We start from the raw sequence: 15479 nt of genomic DNA, 5'->3' as shown, positions 1-15479 counted from the left end.
CCAAACATATATTATGATTTTAGTGACTAACCCTAAAGTAATAAAAATCTTAATCTTATGACAGTATCATTTTGGAGTTTACCTCCTTAAAAGAAGAATCGAAATGCCAGAATTACATAATTCATCATCAGAGAGATATCCCTGGCAAGCAATTGGTTCACGACAATATGCAGTGGAAAAAATAGTAATATGGAAAATCTCAATCATTGTTATTAAATAATTATCATTTAAGAATTCTTATTTTTTGTCGTCTGATAGACGGCCCTAATTTAGATTGACTGCAGATCTTTCGTTCTCACTCCAACTCTGACATTACACCTAACAGTAACAGCAATACTATCAAGTTGAAGGAGAACATTCAAGCAGAAGTGCAGACTCCCTTGACCTTTCCAGGGTGGGTCAAAAACAAAAAGCTTTTTATGGCATCTAATCCAGATACCCCATAGATCTACATGACATTCGGCTCACAATATCAACTTAACATCAACCACTAAATTATAATAACAACAATAACGATAATAATAACTATATCTGACACATTGCATTCAAATGTTAATGGAAAAAAAATGAAACAAGAGGAATATTTCCAACTCCATTACCGTACCAAACAACAATTCTTTGTGTCTAAACGAGTTAATTGACAAACATTATGCAGGATTGCGAATTGACCAACAAAGAGAATTCTTTTGTTTTTGTCCTTTTTTTTTTTCTAAATCTTGAATATATTAGTGAAAGAAACGGGAAAAGAATTCTGAAAGAAAGGTTACAAGTATTTGAACTTGATTTGGGCAGAGCAACAAAAGGAACCTTACCTCACAGAAAATCAAGACATCCGTATAAGTGTTGATCAAAACAACTGCAGCAAACGGGGAGGGAATGAAAACCAAACCAAGATGATCTCAAACATGTATTGCAATTCACCAGCTCATAAAACCACTATTGAGTATGATATCCTCAATGTAGAACATTAGTCTTTCTGCACAAAAGGAAGAGCATCCTCCAACACAATAGTTCCACAAAATAACTAACGCTGTGAAAAACCTCTGGCATTCATTAACGTTGGGATCCATTGTTAACAGAAGCACCCCCCTTGTCAAGCTGCAGTGGCCTACGATCAAGGGGAATAGTCCCAACTGTTAGAAAACCAGATTCTGCAAATCCGTTAACTTTGATGGGCACTGAGCCTACTTTGACAATATCAGCAGGTTCAGTATTAGCAGCTGGCAAGGGCTTATTAGGCTCAGCTTGCTTTGGGTTTATGGTAAGTGAACCAATCTTTAAAGTAGATACTACATCAGTTTTTGTCTCGACTGCAATTTGCTCGTCATTTCCATCTCCAATACTTGGGTTGATAACAAAAGAATTAGAAGAAACCTGCTCGGGAGCAGAGACCCCCGTCTTTATTGTTGAGCTATTTGAACCGTCGTTGGGCTTGGTAGTTTTTTCATCTTCTCTGGGAGGTAGCTCAAAAACACCATTTAGCCTGCGAGGGGGATTCAATGAAGGTATAAAATACGGAACTTCAAAGCTTTTCACAAGTAACCTGGCTTTCTCTTCCTCCATGATTTTCTGACGATTTTCATAGTACATGAAGTCATCAAGTAAGGAGGTCTTTAGCATGTAATTTTTGAAGACTTTCAACATCTCCAGACCTTTCTTATACATTACCTGCATAAAACGATAATTATTTAACAGGCTAATTTTTAGGTAAAATATAATATAACTGCAAACAACCTATTTCAAATGCCAAACTCACTATCCCAAATCCAGGATAAATGAAGTTGCTTATTACTTATAGTTGCTCAACAAAGCCATGCCCTGACTACCTGTAGTTGGCTGCACAGATCCCTTTTTGCTTTTTCTACTCCGCTCTATCTAGGATTGTGCCCTCCATCACATCCATATTAATGAAGAATTCTCATTTTTTCAACCTCAAACCAATTATTGTCAACCTTTCTCTACTTCGATGCGTTCAACTTGAATTATTTTACAAAACCATCATCATGATTTTCAGTATATTCTATCACATCTGCTGGCTTTGTGATTTGCAAGATATAAAATTTAAACCACCAACAAATATGGTTCAAATTGAAGGAGCTATTTAATGATGATGAATGTAGAATGTGGTTTGGTGGGGTTGTAATTAAATTGGTTACAACGCAAGAGGCAAGATAAAATATTCCAACAAAAGAGCATCGCTGAAGGCTCTTAAAAAATCACAATTTCACCTAATTTATTTAAAAATAGTCTTAGGTGCAGTCGAATGGTGAAAAAGGAATAGCCAACCCCAAATACAAGTCCATATGTATATACCGTTCAAAAGGTATTCAAATTATATTATTGTGAATTGCCTATAAAAAATGTATTAACAGCAAATTCATACATCAATCAAATCATAAATCATGTTGGTCCAATAGCACAACCAACTAAAATTGAGCAAACAATACAAAATATATAGAGCACTTGAATAAGTGAAGCCATGAATGCGATGTCCTACTAAAAAACAAATAAGTTAAAACCACGAGAGGTTGCCACATTCAACATATTTCCTGAAAGAATGCAATGAAGTAAAACCAACAGGTGGTATACCTCTTGTGTATCTCTGCTATTAGTCACTGGTTTGTTCTCATTATTTTCTAAAATAATGTGCCTAAAATTGGTGTTTGGGACATCTTTGATAATGTGCCACTTCACAGGGAAGCTCCCACTCCATTTATCTTGCTGCCAAAAAGCCATATCCTTATTGAAGTCAACTGGGCCAACCATCTCTGCAACACCACAGAATTGACCACTTGCATTAACCTGTACAAGACAATCTAACATAAGTATGGACCATCAAAACAAGAAGATGATTCTTGCTTCAGAAAGCTGACAGAGAATATAGAGAATAAAGAAACATGTGTAAGTAAAAAATTACCACTACATAGCCAAGCTATATAATAAAAATACTCACAGAAAAGAATAGGAAGATAGGACAGCCTCTAGGCTTCCCTGCAGCCACCCTCTGTGCATCTTCATAAGCACTATCCAACTTCTTGTTTCCATGGGGTGTAGATGACCAAACAATATATTTAATGCTCTTGTGTACATCATCCTCGCTGTAAGATTTTATTATGAAGAACTTCGCATCCACGTAATCAGCAGGAAATTCATCCTTATTATACTGATCAATAGAGATAATAATATTTCCCTGTGCATTACCATCTCCTGCCCTTCCTGTGTATGCTTTGCTGGCAAGCTGACTTTTTGATCTGTTAATTCTAGGGCCCCGATTCTGCTCACCTAATGCCTCTGGGCTTCCAAATGCATCATTCAGAGCTCTGCCGACATGGATTTTGGAACGAATCTTACCCCCTACAGCCTGTCCATAAGCACTTGATCCAAAGCCAGATAAACCATGGCTGACAGGAAGAGTTACTTTTAATTGGTTTTGATGAGCTAGAACCTTTCCATTGGAGATATTATCTACAGCTGGAACTGAGCCAGAGGCATTTCTGACCTGTAACACAAATTACAAATCAGAACTTTGAAAATAAAGAAAGAACCAACAATATGAGTGCCAAGCATTTGAGAACTGAAACAGATATTTACAACTTGACAATTAGACATTTACAATATGAGTAATGCTACTTTCCATGCTCAATCTTGTCATCCTTAGTTAATGATACAACACATTTTAAGTGGCTTCATACGTCAACTACTTAAATAACATTTCTATTACAATATAACTCCATTTAATTTACTGTTTATTCTTGCTCTCACAGGCCCCTAAGGAGGGCAGCCTCTGTATGAGACATCTAGTCATCCATTCCTAGAATACAACTTCATACAAGGATCAACACCATGGAGGTGACAAGGAACTTCTCAATTTAAATACTGCACTTCTGTTCTTCAGAAGACACTCCCACCCACAACACACCCACTGCAAGGGCTTGTTTCCTTTTTTTTTTTCTTGGGGAGGGAGGGGAGGGGAGACAGATGTAGGATTGGTAATATGCAGAGCTTGATTAAGCAAAAACATCGTACCTCAAGAACATGTGATGAAGGAGGTGCAAAACTACCAGCAGAAGCAGTCCCATGTATTGCAGATTGTTTACTTGGTCCAACATTAGCTCTTGGGCTTTCTGATACCCTGGCCAAAGAATTACTCTGATTCGAAATAGATTTTACAGAGTTCCTTGGCAAGGCTCCAGTAGCCAAACTGTTGTGTTTTAAACTTCTTCCTTCAGGTCTATTCATCGATTCACCAGTATCGTACGAGTCAGCTGAAGTACTAGGGACAATATCTGGTTGAACAATAAAGGGAACATAAGCAGGTGAAGAAACGGTGTTCTGATAAGGGGGAAGAGTGTAATACTGCTGTGCCCCAACAAATTGACTTTCAACACCTATCATAGCACCGGGTATGTAAGGATTGTATGGGTTGTATGGCGACTGTGTATATCCATAGCTAGGCGTATAATATACATAAGGCGAACTTTCATTTTGCACACCCTGAAGCAGAGTAATTTTAAGTTCAGAACAACCAAAAAAAATGAATATCAACTAATGACAAGTGCTTTGTGTGTGAGAGAGAGATCACTTACCGTGTGCTGAATGTCAGGACCATCTACACCAAAAACCCTATTGTGGTCCTCCCAGTCGCCAGGTGATCCAAATCCTAATCACAATAAATGATGCAGAAGTAAGAAACTGCCAAGCACAATCCTGGTAAAACTGACAACGGGGTATTTAAATTTACCTGTATAATAGTATCCATAGTTGGTGGCAGTGGGATAATACAAGCCCTGATCAACAACAATTTCAGGAGCTCCTTCGGTGTACATAGTTTCAATTTGTTCATGTAGTGGACTTGTCAAGTGTGAGTTTGATTCAGCACCTTGAATCTAAAAGTCAAGGCATGGAGATGTTATAGAACATCAAAATAACTCAAAACTGATACAAGAACTGACCTCACAAGACCATTTGAACTAGGAGTTGACTAAATAATGGCTAAAAAAAGAGGAAAAAAAAACTCAAGCAGTTACTAAGAAAGTACCAGATAAGTCTCTGTGTTTCCATGTTCAGAAAAATTATACATTTCCATCCCAGGACTGCCACTCCTACACAAGATTTAGAAATAAAAAGTGAGAATACAATAGAGGTCAACACGTACTACTGAATGATAATTAAAAAGAACATCATGCCAGACGGATCCATAACATTGAACTGCAGAAAACATTTTATTGGAAACCCTAGGCTTGTTTCAACTTCTACTTAAGAAAAAATAGCCAACTTCCCAAATAAAAGCCCCCAATAGGAGCTTAAGACTCTCATCCATCTCAAATAACTGCATAAGAAGGCAACTGGCATGATGGGGAAAAATAAGTGGGGTGGCAAGGATAGTATATTTCAGACCCAGAAAGCCATGTGATACTTTTTTATATATAAGTAAGAAGAATTCATTAATCCACATAATTGGGCAAAGCCCAAGAACTAGGGAAGTATACAAGAGTTAAACCTAATTACAAGCTAAGAACTGTGAAAAACAGCATAAAAGTCATTAAAACTAATCCCATTCAATACAAAAGCCGAAGCCCAAAGTAACAATGTACGAAAGAAAAAATCACTAAACCCTTCCACTGAAGGTTCCCTATTATCTAAACAGCGACCATTCCTCTCATTCCAAGTACATGCAATACTTCCTAATGAAACAGTCAGATTTGTTATTTGTTATCCCCAACGGCGTTACCACCTACTTACACTTGAAAGATCAACTTCTAATCACAAAACAACTTAATACCTCCAATAGGACTACGAACCTCTAGACCTCCTAGCACAACTCCAAGGTGAAATTCTTCAGTCTAAGCCATTATTTGTAAATAATGGTAAAGATTTTTGACCTTCCTTATCAATTGCATTTCATTATTTTGTATTATGAGATGGAAAATCTGAAAACTTCAATCCAATAAGAGATGTGTGTGTGTGTGCGTGTGTGTGTGTGTGTGAAGAACTCGATCCTTAGTTACCTCAGGAAGTCTAAAAGATTTCAATGCCCTCCATCAGACAAGAATATTGTACCAATAATGGTCTCAATATGGAACTAAGAACAGCAGAAACAAACTATTAGAGAAGCTAGAGAATCTAACCAAGCAAATAGCACTTTGAATCCTCGAAACATAAACCCAAGTTAAAAATTATCTGCTGCAGCTTCCAACAAGCAATCAAATACATATGGTTGTGGGTGTATTTATATATGCATATAAGGTTCAAACTAAACTAAAAAAAGTCACAAAAATCAGACAGAAACCTCTCAGTCACAAACGCAAATTTTGAGTATCAAATCCAAACCAGCTTAGCAACCCAATAGTAAATAACAAATCTGCCTCGCAAATCTATAAAACAAGATCGTCAACTCCCAAATTAACCCGCTTATACACAAATTCATCCATGAATAACAAAAATAGAAGCTAAAAGAGAAAAGAATACTAACTGAACTTGAAAGCCTTTCAGCACCACAGTGTTACTGAACCCTACCAATACAAATACACGGGTAGAAATGAAAAACAATGACAAAAGTTAAGCAGCGAGCGTTGTTACCAGAAAAAAAGAGGAGCTGAATCAGGCCATGGGGAATTGGATCAATTATAGAGAGAGGTAGAGGTTTTCTTCCGCGACATTTTTTTAGCTGTGCGAAGGAAACGCACCTAAGAAACCCTAGAAAGGAAAGAAAGGAAGACTTGAAAAGAAGGCGGTTGAAACCAGGGAGGGAGGGGAAAGAATTCCCAATCGATACGAAGCGTTTTACTGTTTTTTTTTTTAACTTTTTCTTTGTCTGGGACGAGAGTGCCCCTTGCAGGTGTGTATCTAGCATCTACGTTGCCACTTTTTTTTAATAAATAAACTTTTACTAAATTAAAATTAGAACAAATGACCGGTCGGAGACCGACAAAATCGGATATCAATTCTTCCAGGGCAATCGGCCCTTGCAAACAGTGGCCAGTCGACTATGCCACGTCAACTGTTATATTAAAAAAAATAAAAAATAAAACAGTTTATTTTCGTGTGGTCGACGTCGTCTTCTTCGATTGTGTAGTTCGTATTTGGTTAAAGACGACCACGTGAAAATTTTTAGCAGATCTCTTGGAGGATCTGCGAGAGATCTAGTTTAGTTAATTTTTGAAGCTCTATTTACTGATTAGAGTATTGGATGCTTGAAACTCTATCTTCAAGCTTTGTGATTCAACCAAACATGATCTTAACCTCAAGAGCGGGAGTGCTATTCTAGCTTGGATTGATTACAATTAAGTTGAAAATGTCCTCAATGTTTCGGTTTTTCCCTTTTCTTCAAAATCCAGTAAGCCACTCTTATCACTTAAAGTAGATCTTTCGTAGATCCTTCAAGAATTTATGTTCATTGAGTTCTCTGCTTCGATGGGTTTGCTCGCTAGCTCACACAGCATCTTGGGCTGAAGCTTCAAGATCAACAGGCAAGCAACAGCCCTTGATCTCTCTTCTCTATCGTCACTACCAAGACCCAAGAAGAAGAATACAGCTTTTTTAGTAGGGGTTTATGTTTCAGCTATCATCTTTTTACTATCCATCATATGATCTGGGGAAATGGGAGTCGAGGGAGAAAAACATAGAATCAATTCTTCGAGGGAGAGAGGAAGAAGGGAGAGTCATCTCGTTTGGGGAAATTGGGGCAAACACTAAAGGGTCCGGCTACTACGCCCAGCGTTTTTTTTTCTTTTTTTTTTTTTCATTTTTCATTTCATATTTTTTTTAATTACTTTCTTAATCATTAAATAAAAAAAAAATACATCAATACATTTAAAATCACTTTTTTAATCATTAAGTAAAAAATAAAAATAAAAATTTTTGCCAAGGTTTCAACCCGGGCGGTCAACCCCAGGCGACAAAGGGGCTTTTTCCAACACTAAAACAGTACCCTTTTTATTTTTCCACGTCAGTGCCATTTACCTCGCGCTTGTACCAGCCGACTACTTATAGCTTTTTTCATCGAATATATTTTATTCATGATGCTATTTTATAAAATTAAAATAATAAATTAATATAATTTAATGTGATACATTAAATTATAAAATTATTTTTATTATAAAATAAATTTAAGAGATGTTTAAAAAATAAGATGAGAATAGAAATCTGTAAATAGTAGTAAAATTATTAGAGTTATGAGGTTTTATGAGGTTTTAGGAAATGAAAGATAAAAATTTGAATAAAAATATTATTAAAATATAATTTTTCAATATTATTTTTATTTTGAGATTTTAAAAAGTTATAATTGTTTTTTATATTTTGTTTGAAAGTTTGAAAATGTTATAATGATTAGACAATAATTAGATAAAAAGTTTAAAAATTTGAAATTGAAAAGTGTATGTTTGACTAATGTTTAGACTTGAGATATGATGCAATAAGATGAAATAAGATGAAACTATTTCAATATCCAAACAACCACTTAACGTATTATATGAAAATACATTAATTTATAAATTTATTTTTATAAAATCTATTTATAGTTTTAACAATTATCTGACAAAATATTCAATTACAATCTCTCTAGAGCATATAATTAATGGATCGTTTGGATGGTGAATTAAAATGAGATGAAAGTTAAAAGTTGAATAAAATATTATTTTTTAATATTATTATTATTTTGATATTTGAAAAGGTTAAATTATTTATTATATTTTGTGTAAAAATTTAAAAAAATTATAATTATGAAATGAAATAAAACACTTTTTAGATCTAAACCGTGCCTAAAAATAAAAAAATGAAGCCAAAATATTGATTTGAGACCATATTTTCTCTATAGATTGAGGTTGACAAATTTTTATACAAAACTACAAAGATTTTGCATAAATGAGTGTTAAAAGTTAGAATGGTTGATGATGCATTATAGTTAGGTTAGGTTTGGATAGTGAATTAATATGAGATAAATTAAAATAAAAGTTAAAAGTTAAATAAAATATTGTTAGTGTTATAAAATTAAAAGTAAAAGGATATTGTAAGAGAAAATATTTAAAGTGTTGTTATTCAAGTACTCAAAGTTACTTCATAACTAAAACTTAATATGTACAAATGAATGACCTACATATATATAGGCGTATATCGGTGGTGATGTTGAGGTAGTCATTTAAAGTCAGTTTACAATACTCCCCCTTAGATGACTACCTATAAAGAATATATTTCATGAAAACCTTGCTAAAGAAAAATTCAATGAGAAAAAAATCAATGGCGAGAGAAAAATAGTATATTATTCATGTGTACCGCCAAGTGTTTTAGAATTAGTTTATTAAAACCTTGTAAAGGAAAATCCAATAGGACAAAAACTTAGTGAAGGAAAAATAGTACAATCAAAATAAGTTTTCAAGACATTTACTCCCCCTGAAAAGTGCATGATAATTGGTCTTTAAGTCTTTATATTTCAATATTCTGCACAATCTTTTTAAGTGTTTCAGTTGGTAATACCTTAGTAAATAAATCTGCCAGATTATCACTTGAACGTATATGTTTAACATCAATTTCACATTTCTCCTGAAATTCATAGGTATAAAAAAACTTAAGTTAAATATGTTTAGTTCTATCACGTTTGATATATTCTCCTCTGATTTGAGCGATACAAGCAGCATTATTTTCATATAAAATTGTTAAACTATCAATGATTATGGAAAGACCACATTTTTCTTGAATATGTTGAATCACTGATTTCAGCTAAATACATTATTGACTTGCTTCATGAATTGCAATAATTTCCGAATGATTTGAAGAGGTGGCATATGGTGCTTGCTTGATAGATTTCTATGATATAACAAAATTTTCAAAAGTAAACATGTATCCTGTGACGCCCCCAAATTCCGTTTGGGATTGGACGGACATTTGAAGCGTCGAGACATGCAACACAAGGTTACCTGCCCCCGTTCATGACATATAAGATGCAATAATCCTAACATGCATCTAACATTATGCAATATTCGCAGCGGATAATTTTTTTTTTTTTAGCAATACTATGCACCAAACTGAAAATATCCCAATACTTAAAACATACTTCATACATAAAGATCCATTGAATAACTAAGATCACAGTACTATTCCAAAATAGTTATGATCCAATAGTACTGGAGATGCAACTCCATCGTACAAGTAGTAATTTAACTACTATATTAACATTAACGACGCACCGTCGTTCAGTCGACTGTGTCTAGTTGGTCAGCTCCTGATCCTCCTTCAGGTCCTGTAACAAGATCTACCATTCGGGGGGGAATGGTAGTTGGGACTACCACAGTGAGATTTGATTACAAATCTCAGCAAGTTAACAAAAAACTTCCATACAGACTAATGATGCATGGATGACAGTAAAAGCATAAATGCATAATCAAATTCATAAGTAATTAAAGTATAACTTAGTGTACAACATAGCATAATTGACATAGCTTAAATTGAATCATGAAGTGAACTTGACTTAGCATGAACTTGCTCTGAAACTTGACTTAGCATGAACTTGCTCTGAAACTTGAATTAACATGAAAAATACATACTCCACAGTTGTTGTGGCCCCATGTATTCTACGTGTAAATACATACTCCACAGTTGTTGTGGCCCTATGTATTCTTCACAAACTTGACTTAACATTAAAAATACATACTCCACAGTTGTTGTGGCCCCATGTATTCTACACAAACTTGACTTAACATGAAAAATACATACTCCACAGTTGTTGTGGCCCCATGTATTTTACGCATCACATTTGTAGTTAAATACATACTCCACAGTTGTTGTGGCCCCATGTATTCTACACATCTTGACTTAACATTTAAAAATACATACTCCACAATTGTTGTGGCCCCATGTATTCTACACAAACTTGACTTAACATGAAAAATACATACTCCACAGTTGTTGTGGCCCCATGTATTTTACGCATCACAATTGTAGTTAAATACATACTCCACAGTTGTTGTGGCCCCATGTATTCTACACAATCTTGACTTAACATTTAAAAATACATACTCCACAGTTGTTGTGGCCCCATGTATTCTACGTGTAAATACATACTCCACAGTTGTTGTGGCCCCATGTATTCTACACAAACTTGACTTAACATTAAAAATACATACTCCACAGTTGTTGTGGCCCCATGTATTCTACATAAACTTGACTTAACATTACTTGAAATACATGACCAACTTGAGAGAGAAACATTTCGTAACATGGCATAACATATAATAAACAACATATTTAACATGACATACTTGCAACAATGAATATTACATGACTTGACATACATGTAATAGATGGCATACTTAGCATGACGTACTTGTAACGTACAATAATACATGACAGAATATATTATGTAACAGATAAAAACTGATGACAGAATAAATTCTGTATAACAGACAATTACGTAATAACTTAGCATGGCATGACATATATAATAACACATATACATATACTGTAGTTCTTTTACTTAGCACACATACACAGTAGACTGCTAGTAAGTTAAAAGCTAACTTACCTCGATCTCCGCGTTTCTTATAAAACCTCAAGCGCGATCACGAGGAACTGTAATTAGTGATTCTAAAAGTTAGTACTAAATCAATAATAATTTGAAATATGGAAAAATACTAACTTAAAGAGTAAAATTTCCATTTTACTTTCTACATGTAGGAAAATGACCGTTTTACCCATAACTTAAGGATTTTGCATACTAACTCCAAAAGTCACCAAAATTTACATGCCTCATGTAAATTTTATCCTCAACTCAAATATCAATTTAGAAAAATTTAAAACTAATCACAACTATTAAAACTCCATAGGGCCGAAATTCTCATATGCTATTTCTATCGATTTTTGTTTCCAACTTGTTTTGATCAACCTTTTGATCTATGACTTATAAATATGTGATCTTCAAACCAAACCATCACATGGTTTAAAAAGATGTCCTAAAACATATATAAGCTTCTAATTCAAGATCACATGGTTAAAAATTAACCAAAACATAAATTTAGCCAAGAACATCCACACTTTGGCTTATCTGAATATCTCTTTGCATAAAATTTCATATCTTTGAAACTAACATCAAATATCTTCAAAATAATAATATAACATGTATATAAGATGCTTAGGATCCTCCAATAAAATTATCAAAGTCATTAGAATAGGTTTAGACCACCAAAGAGTTAAACTTTCTCAAAATAGAAACTGTTTTTCTTCTTCCAGTTTCTAAGTTTCTAAATCTAAGCAAATATTTCATCAAAACCTTCAATCATGCAAAAATCCTCAACCAATAGTCATATATACATGTTAACAATACTCCATAAAAATTTCGGACCAATATCTATCCATTAGCTTGGTCAAAAATTCCAAACTATAACATATTCTCCAGTTTATCTCCCAGAATGACCTTTCTATAGTTTACACAATATTTGACTGACCAAATGATCTTCAAATGGGGCAAATAAGATATCCATGTAAACTAGACTCAAAAAGGAACAACTTATATGAATGAGACTTTATGATAAAACACTTACAACAGCTTCGAAATGGGCATGCAAAAAAACTCCTAAAAGCTGTCCGAGAGAGAATGTTTGATATTCTTTTAAAGAAACGTGTAAATGAAGATAAGTTCGTGGGTGATGGCTGGAGATGCTTATGGAAGAGATAAGGGAGATGATAAGGCTGGAGTTGAGAGTTGAGTGTGGTTTTCTCCTACCCAAAATATCTATAAAATATTATCTCAAAATATTCTATCCAATAATATCTATAAAAATCAGCTCAATATATTTTCCAAATGTGGAGTAGACTTGGAAGAGTAAGGTGGCTAAAATCTTTATATGTGTATTTTAAATCTCTATTCTTAAGATATTTTCCAAATGTGTATTTTGCTTAGGTGTCATGATCTCACACCTTGATTTCCTTCACAATTCCATCTAATGGTTTCTCTTTGTGCCAAGTATCTAATACTATTCATTATGTGTGGTTAAGATCTTGCCAAATGTCCAAATAAAATATCGCTATCCTAATTTGGACATTTCACACTATGATTTTGAAAACACTGCGCTCAGTACATTTACCGAGGTTACTATTCACTCCAAAAATAAACGTAATAAACTTAGTACTGAAAAATTCTAAATATTCAATTAAGCCTAGTGGTGTAGACTATAATGTATTCTGACACTTTTAACTATCTCAAATAATTAAAATTGCATTTCTGGCACCATAGTGAGTGATAACACTAACTATGTTGACAGGCTAAAATTTATGCGATTAGTCGATTCGTGTAAACTTACAGAGTTTTCACGAGGTTCCTAAAGTCAATAGAAATTCCTTAATTGAATTTCTAGCGGGCTGTTACATATCCAATTTGAGATCTACCTCTATGTAGATCTGAAAGATAACTTGCATCTACATATCTAACCAACAATAGACTTGATCGATGTTGATAAAATAATTTCATATTTACTATACCTTGGAGGTAACGAAAAACATGTTTAATACCATTTCAATGCTTTCGAGTTTGTGCAGAACTATATCTTATAAGTAAAATAACTGAAAATGCAATATTAGGCCGAGTATAATTTGCAAGATACATCAAGACTCCTAATTGTACTGAGATAAGATACTTTAGGACCAATGATTTCTTTATCATCTTCACAAGGATGAAATGAATCTTTTTGCATATCAAATGATTGAACAACCATTGGAGTACTCAAGGGATCAACTTTGTCCATATTAAAATGCTTCAAGACTTTTTCTATATACGTTGATTGATGAATGAAAATTCTATTTTGCAAATGGTTGAACTGTAGGCTAAGACAAAATTTTGTTTTGCCAAGATCTTTCATTTCAAATTCATTTTTTAAATATGTAACGATTCTTGTAATCTTTTTAGGAGGTTCAAAAAATTTAAATCATTGACATAAACTGCAATAATGGCAAATTCGAATTCTGATTTCATAACAAAAACACATGGGTATATTGGATTATTCTCAAATCCTTATTAAAGCGATTATACCACATGCGCCTGGATTGATTTAACCCATATAAAAAATTTTTAAGCTTGATAGAGTACATATTTCTGAAGGTAATTAGATTAGATGCTTCAGGCATTTTATATCTTTTAGAAATTTACAAATATATGTCATGATTCGATGATCCATATAAATATGCAGTGACCACATCCATAACTGCATATCCAATCCTTTTGTAACTACCAAGCTAATAAAAAATTTTCCTCATAATTAATCTCGGGTTTCTATAGGAAATCTTGTGCGACCAGTCTTGTTTTGTACCTCACAATTTCATTTCTCTCATTATGCTTTTGTACAAATACTCATTTATATTCAAGAGACATTACATCATTTGGTGTTTATACAATAGGTCCAAAGATATCTCGTTTTGCCAATGAGATTATTTCAACTTTAATAGCTGATTTTCATTTTAGCCAATCATTTTTACGTCGACATTTTTCAATGGTTCTTAGTTCACTTTCTTTATTATTTCTTGTAATGTCAAATGGCATCTTATATAAAAATATATTGTCGACAATAGTTTTATTTCCATCCAAAATTTCTCCAATACTCATGAAATGTATTGAGATCTCATTAATTTTAAATACATGTCCATTTTTAAGGGAAGACATTTCATGAAATACCTCTTTAGAATATTCTTTTTCAAGAGATTGAGTCTCTTCAAGATTATCAATTGCTCTTCTGGCCTATGTTGTGGGTATGGGCTCTTCAGGAATACCAAATTCATTTTGTATTTTTCTCTTCCGATAAATTTTGTCCTTTACATCAATAAGTCATCCATGCTTCAGGTGTGTCTTACACTCATTTATTGTTGTTTTGACAACTTGTCATTTAGGAACTGTAATACTAACTGGAACATTAACAGCAGGAATATATGATTTTACAACACTTTTAGTGTCAGTAAATATATCTGGTAATTAATTTACAACACTTTGCAAATAGATAATCTTTTGAACCTTTAGTTTATATTCATTTGTATGAGGATCAAATTGGAAAATGGTTTTATTTTTTCTAGTAATTTCTTGTCGTGTTTTAGGCACCGGCTTCTTGTTACCCAATGTTGAAAAAATGGATTTATTAAAATGATAATTCTCAAAACGTACCTTAAACATATCTCATGTAAGAGACTCAAAATTTCTATTATCTAATAATAGATGGAAAATCAAACTCAACATATATCCTAAGTTTACGTTGAGGACCCATTTTTGTACATTGTGGATGTACAATTAGAACATATATAGTACATAAAAAAATAAGAAGATGAGAAATATTTTATTGCTGACCAAATGTAAACTGTAATAAAGAATATTTGTGATATTCTGATGATCTAACCCAAATCAAGGATGATACATGAAGTATAGCGTGTCCCCATGCAGAAACAAGTAGTTTTGATTTCATAAGTAAAAGTTTAGAGATTAGCTAAAATCTTTTGATTAGCTAAAATATTTT

General features: G+C 33.4%; 1 protein-coding gene across 4 annotated transcripts; it reads right to left on the bottom strand.

Moving 5' to 3' along the window:
* Positions 1 to 567: 567 nt before the first annotated feature.
* LOC122300329 (YTH domain-containing protein ECT4-like) lies at positions 568 to 6816 on the bottom strand. Of its 4 annotated transcripts, none has more exons than XM_043110894.1 (9): positions 6580 to 6816; positions 6009 to 6082; positions 5039 to 5102; positions 4742 to 4886; positions 4587 to 4660; positions 4027 to 4494; positions 2954 to 3499; positions 2590 to 2802; positions 568 to 1668 (listed from the first exon to the last, which is right to left on the bottom strand). In XM_043110894.1, exons 3-9 carry the CDS (start codon positions 5084 to 5086, stop codon positions 1054 to 1056), a joined length of 2109 nt encoding a protein of 702 aa, XP_042966828.1. In that variant the 5' UTR covers positions 5087 to 5102; positions 6009 to 6082; positions 6580 to 6816; the 3' UTR covers positions 568 to 1053. The 4 variants fall into 4 exon arrangements, with proteins under 4 accessions (XP_042966828.1, XP_042966830.1, XP_042966827.1 ...); XM_043110896.1 differs by lacking the exon at positions 6009 to 6082 and having other exon boundaries at positions 4027 to 4286; positions 4389 to 4494; XM_043110893.1 differs by lacking the exon at positions 6009 to 6082.
* Between the last annotated feature and the right edge of the window lie 8663 nt (positions 6817 to 15479).

This window comes from Carya illinoinensis, chromosome 2 (assembly GCF_018687715.1).
Source record: "Carya illinoinensis cultivar Pawnee chromosome 2, C.illinoinensisPawnee_v1, whole genome shotgun sequence".
In the NCBI taxonomy this organism is placed as follows: Eukaryota; Viridiplantae; Streptophyta; class Magnoliopsida; order Fagales; family Juglandaceae; genus Carya; species Carya illinoinensis.
The sequence above is the reverse complement of the archived record's forward strand: the minus strand, read 5'-3'. Positions and strand labels throughout refer to the sequence as shown.

Coding starts and splice junctions, on each gene's coding strand:
- LOC122300329 (XM_043110894.1), bottom strand. CDS start 5,086: ATGGAAATGTATAATTTTTCTGAACATGGAAACACAGAGACTTATCTG. Junction 2,803..2,953: donor CTATCTTCCTATTCTTTTCT/GTGAGTATTTTT, acceptor TGTCTTGTACAG/GTTAATGCAAGTGGTCAATT. Junction 1,669..2,589: donor ATAGCAGAGATACACAAGAG/GTATACCACCTG, acceptor CGTTTTATGCAG/GTAATGTATAAGAAAGGTCT.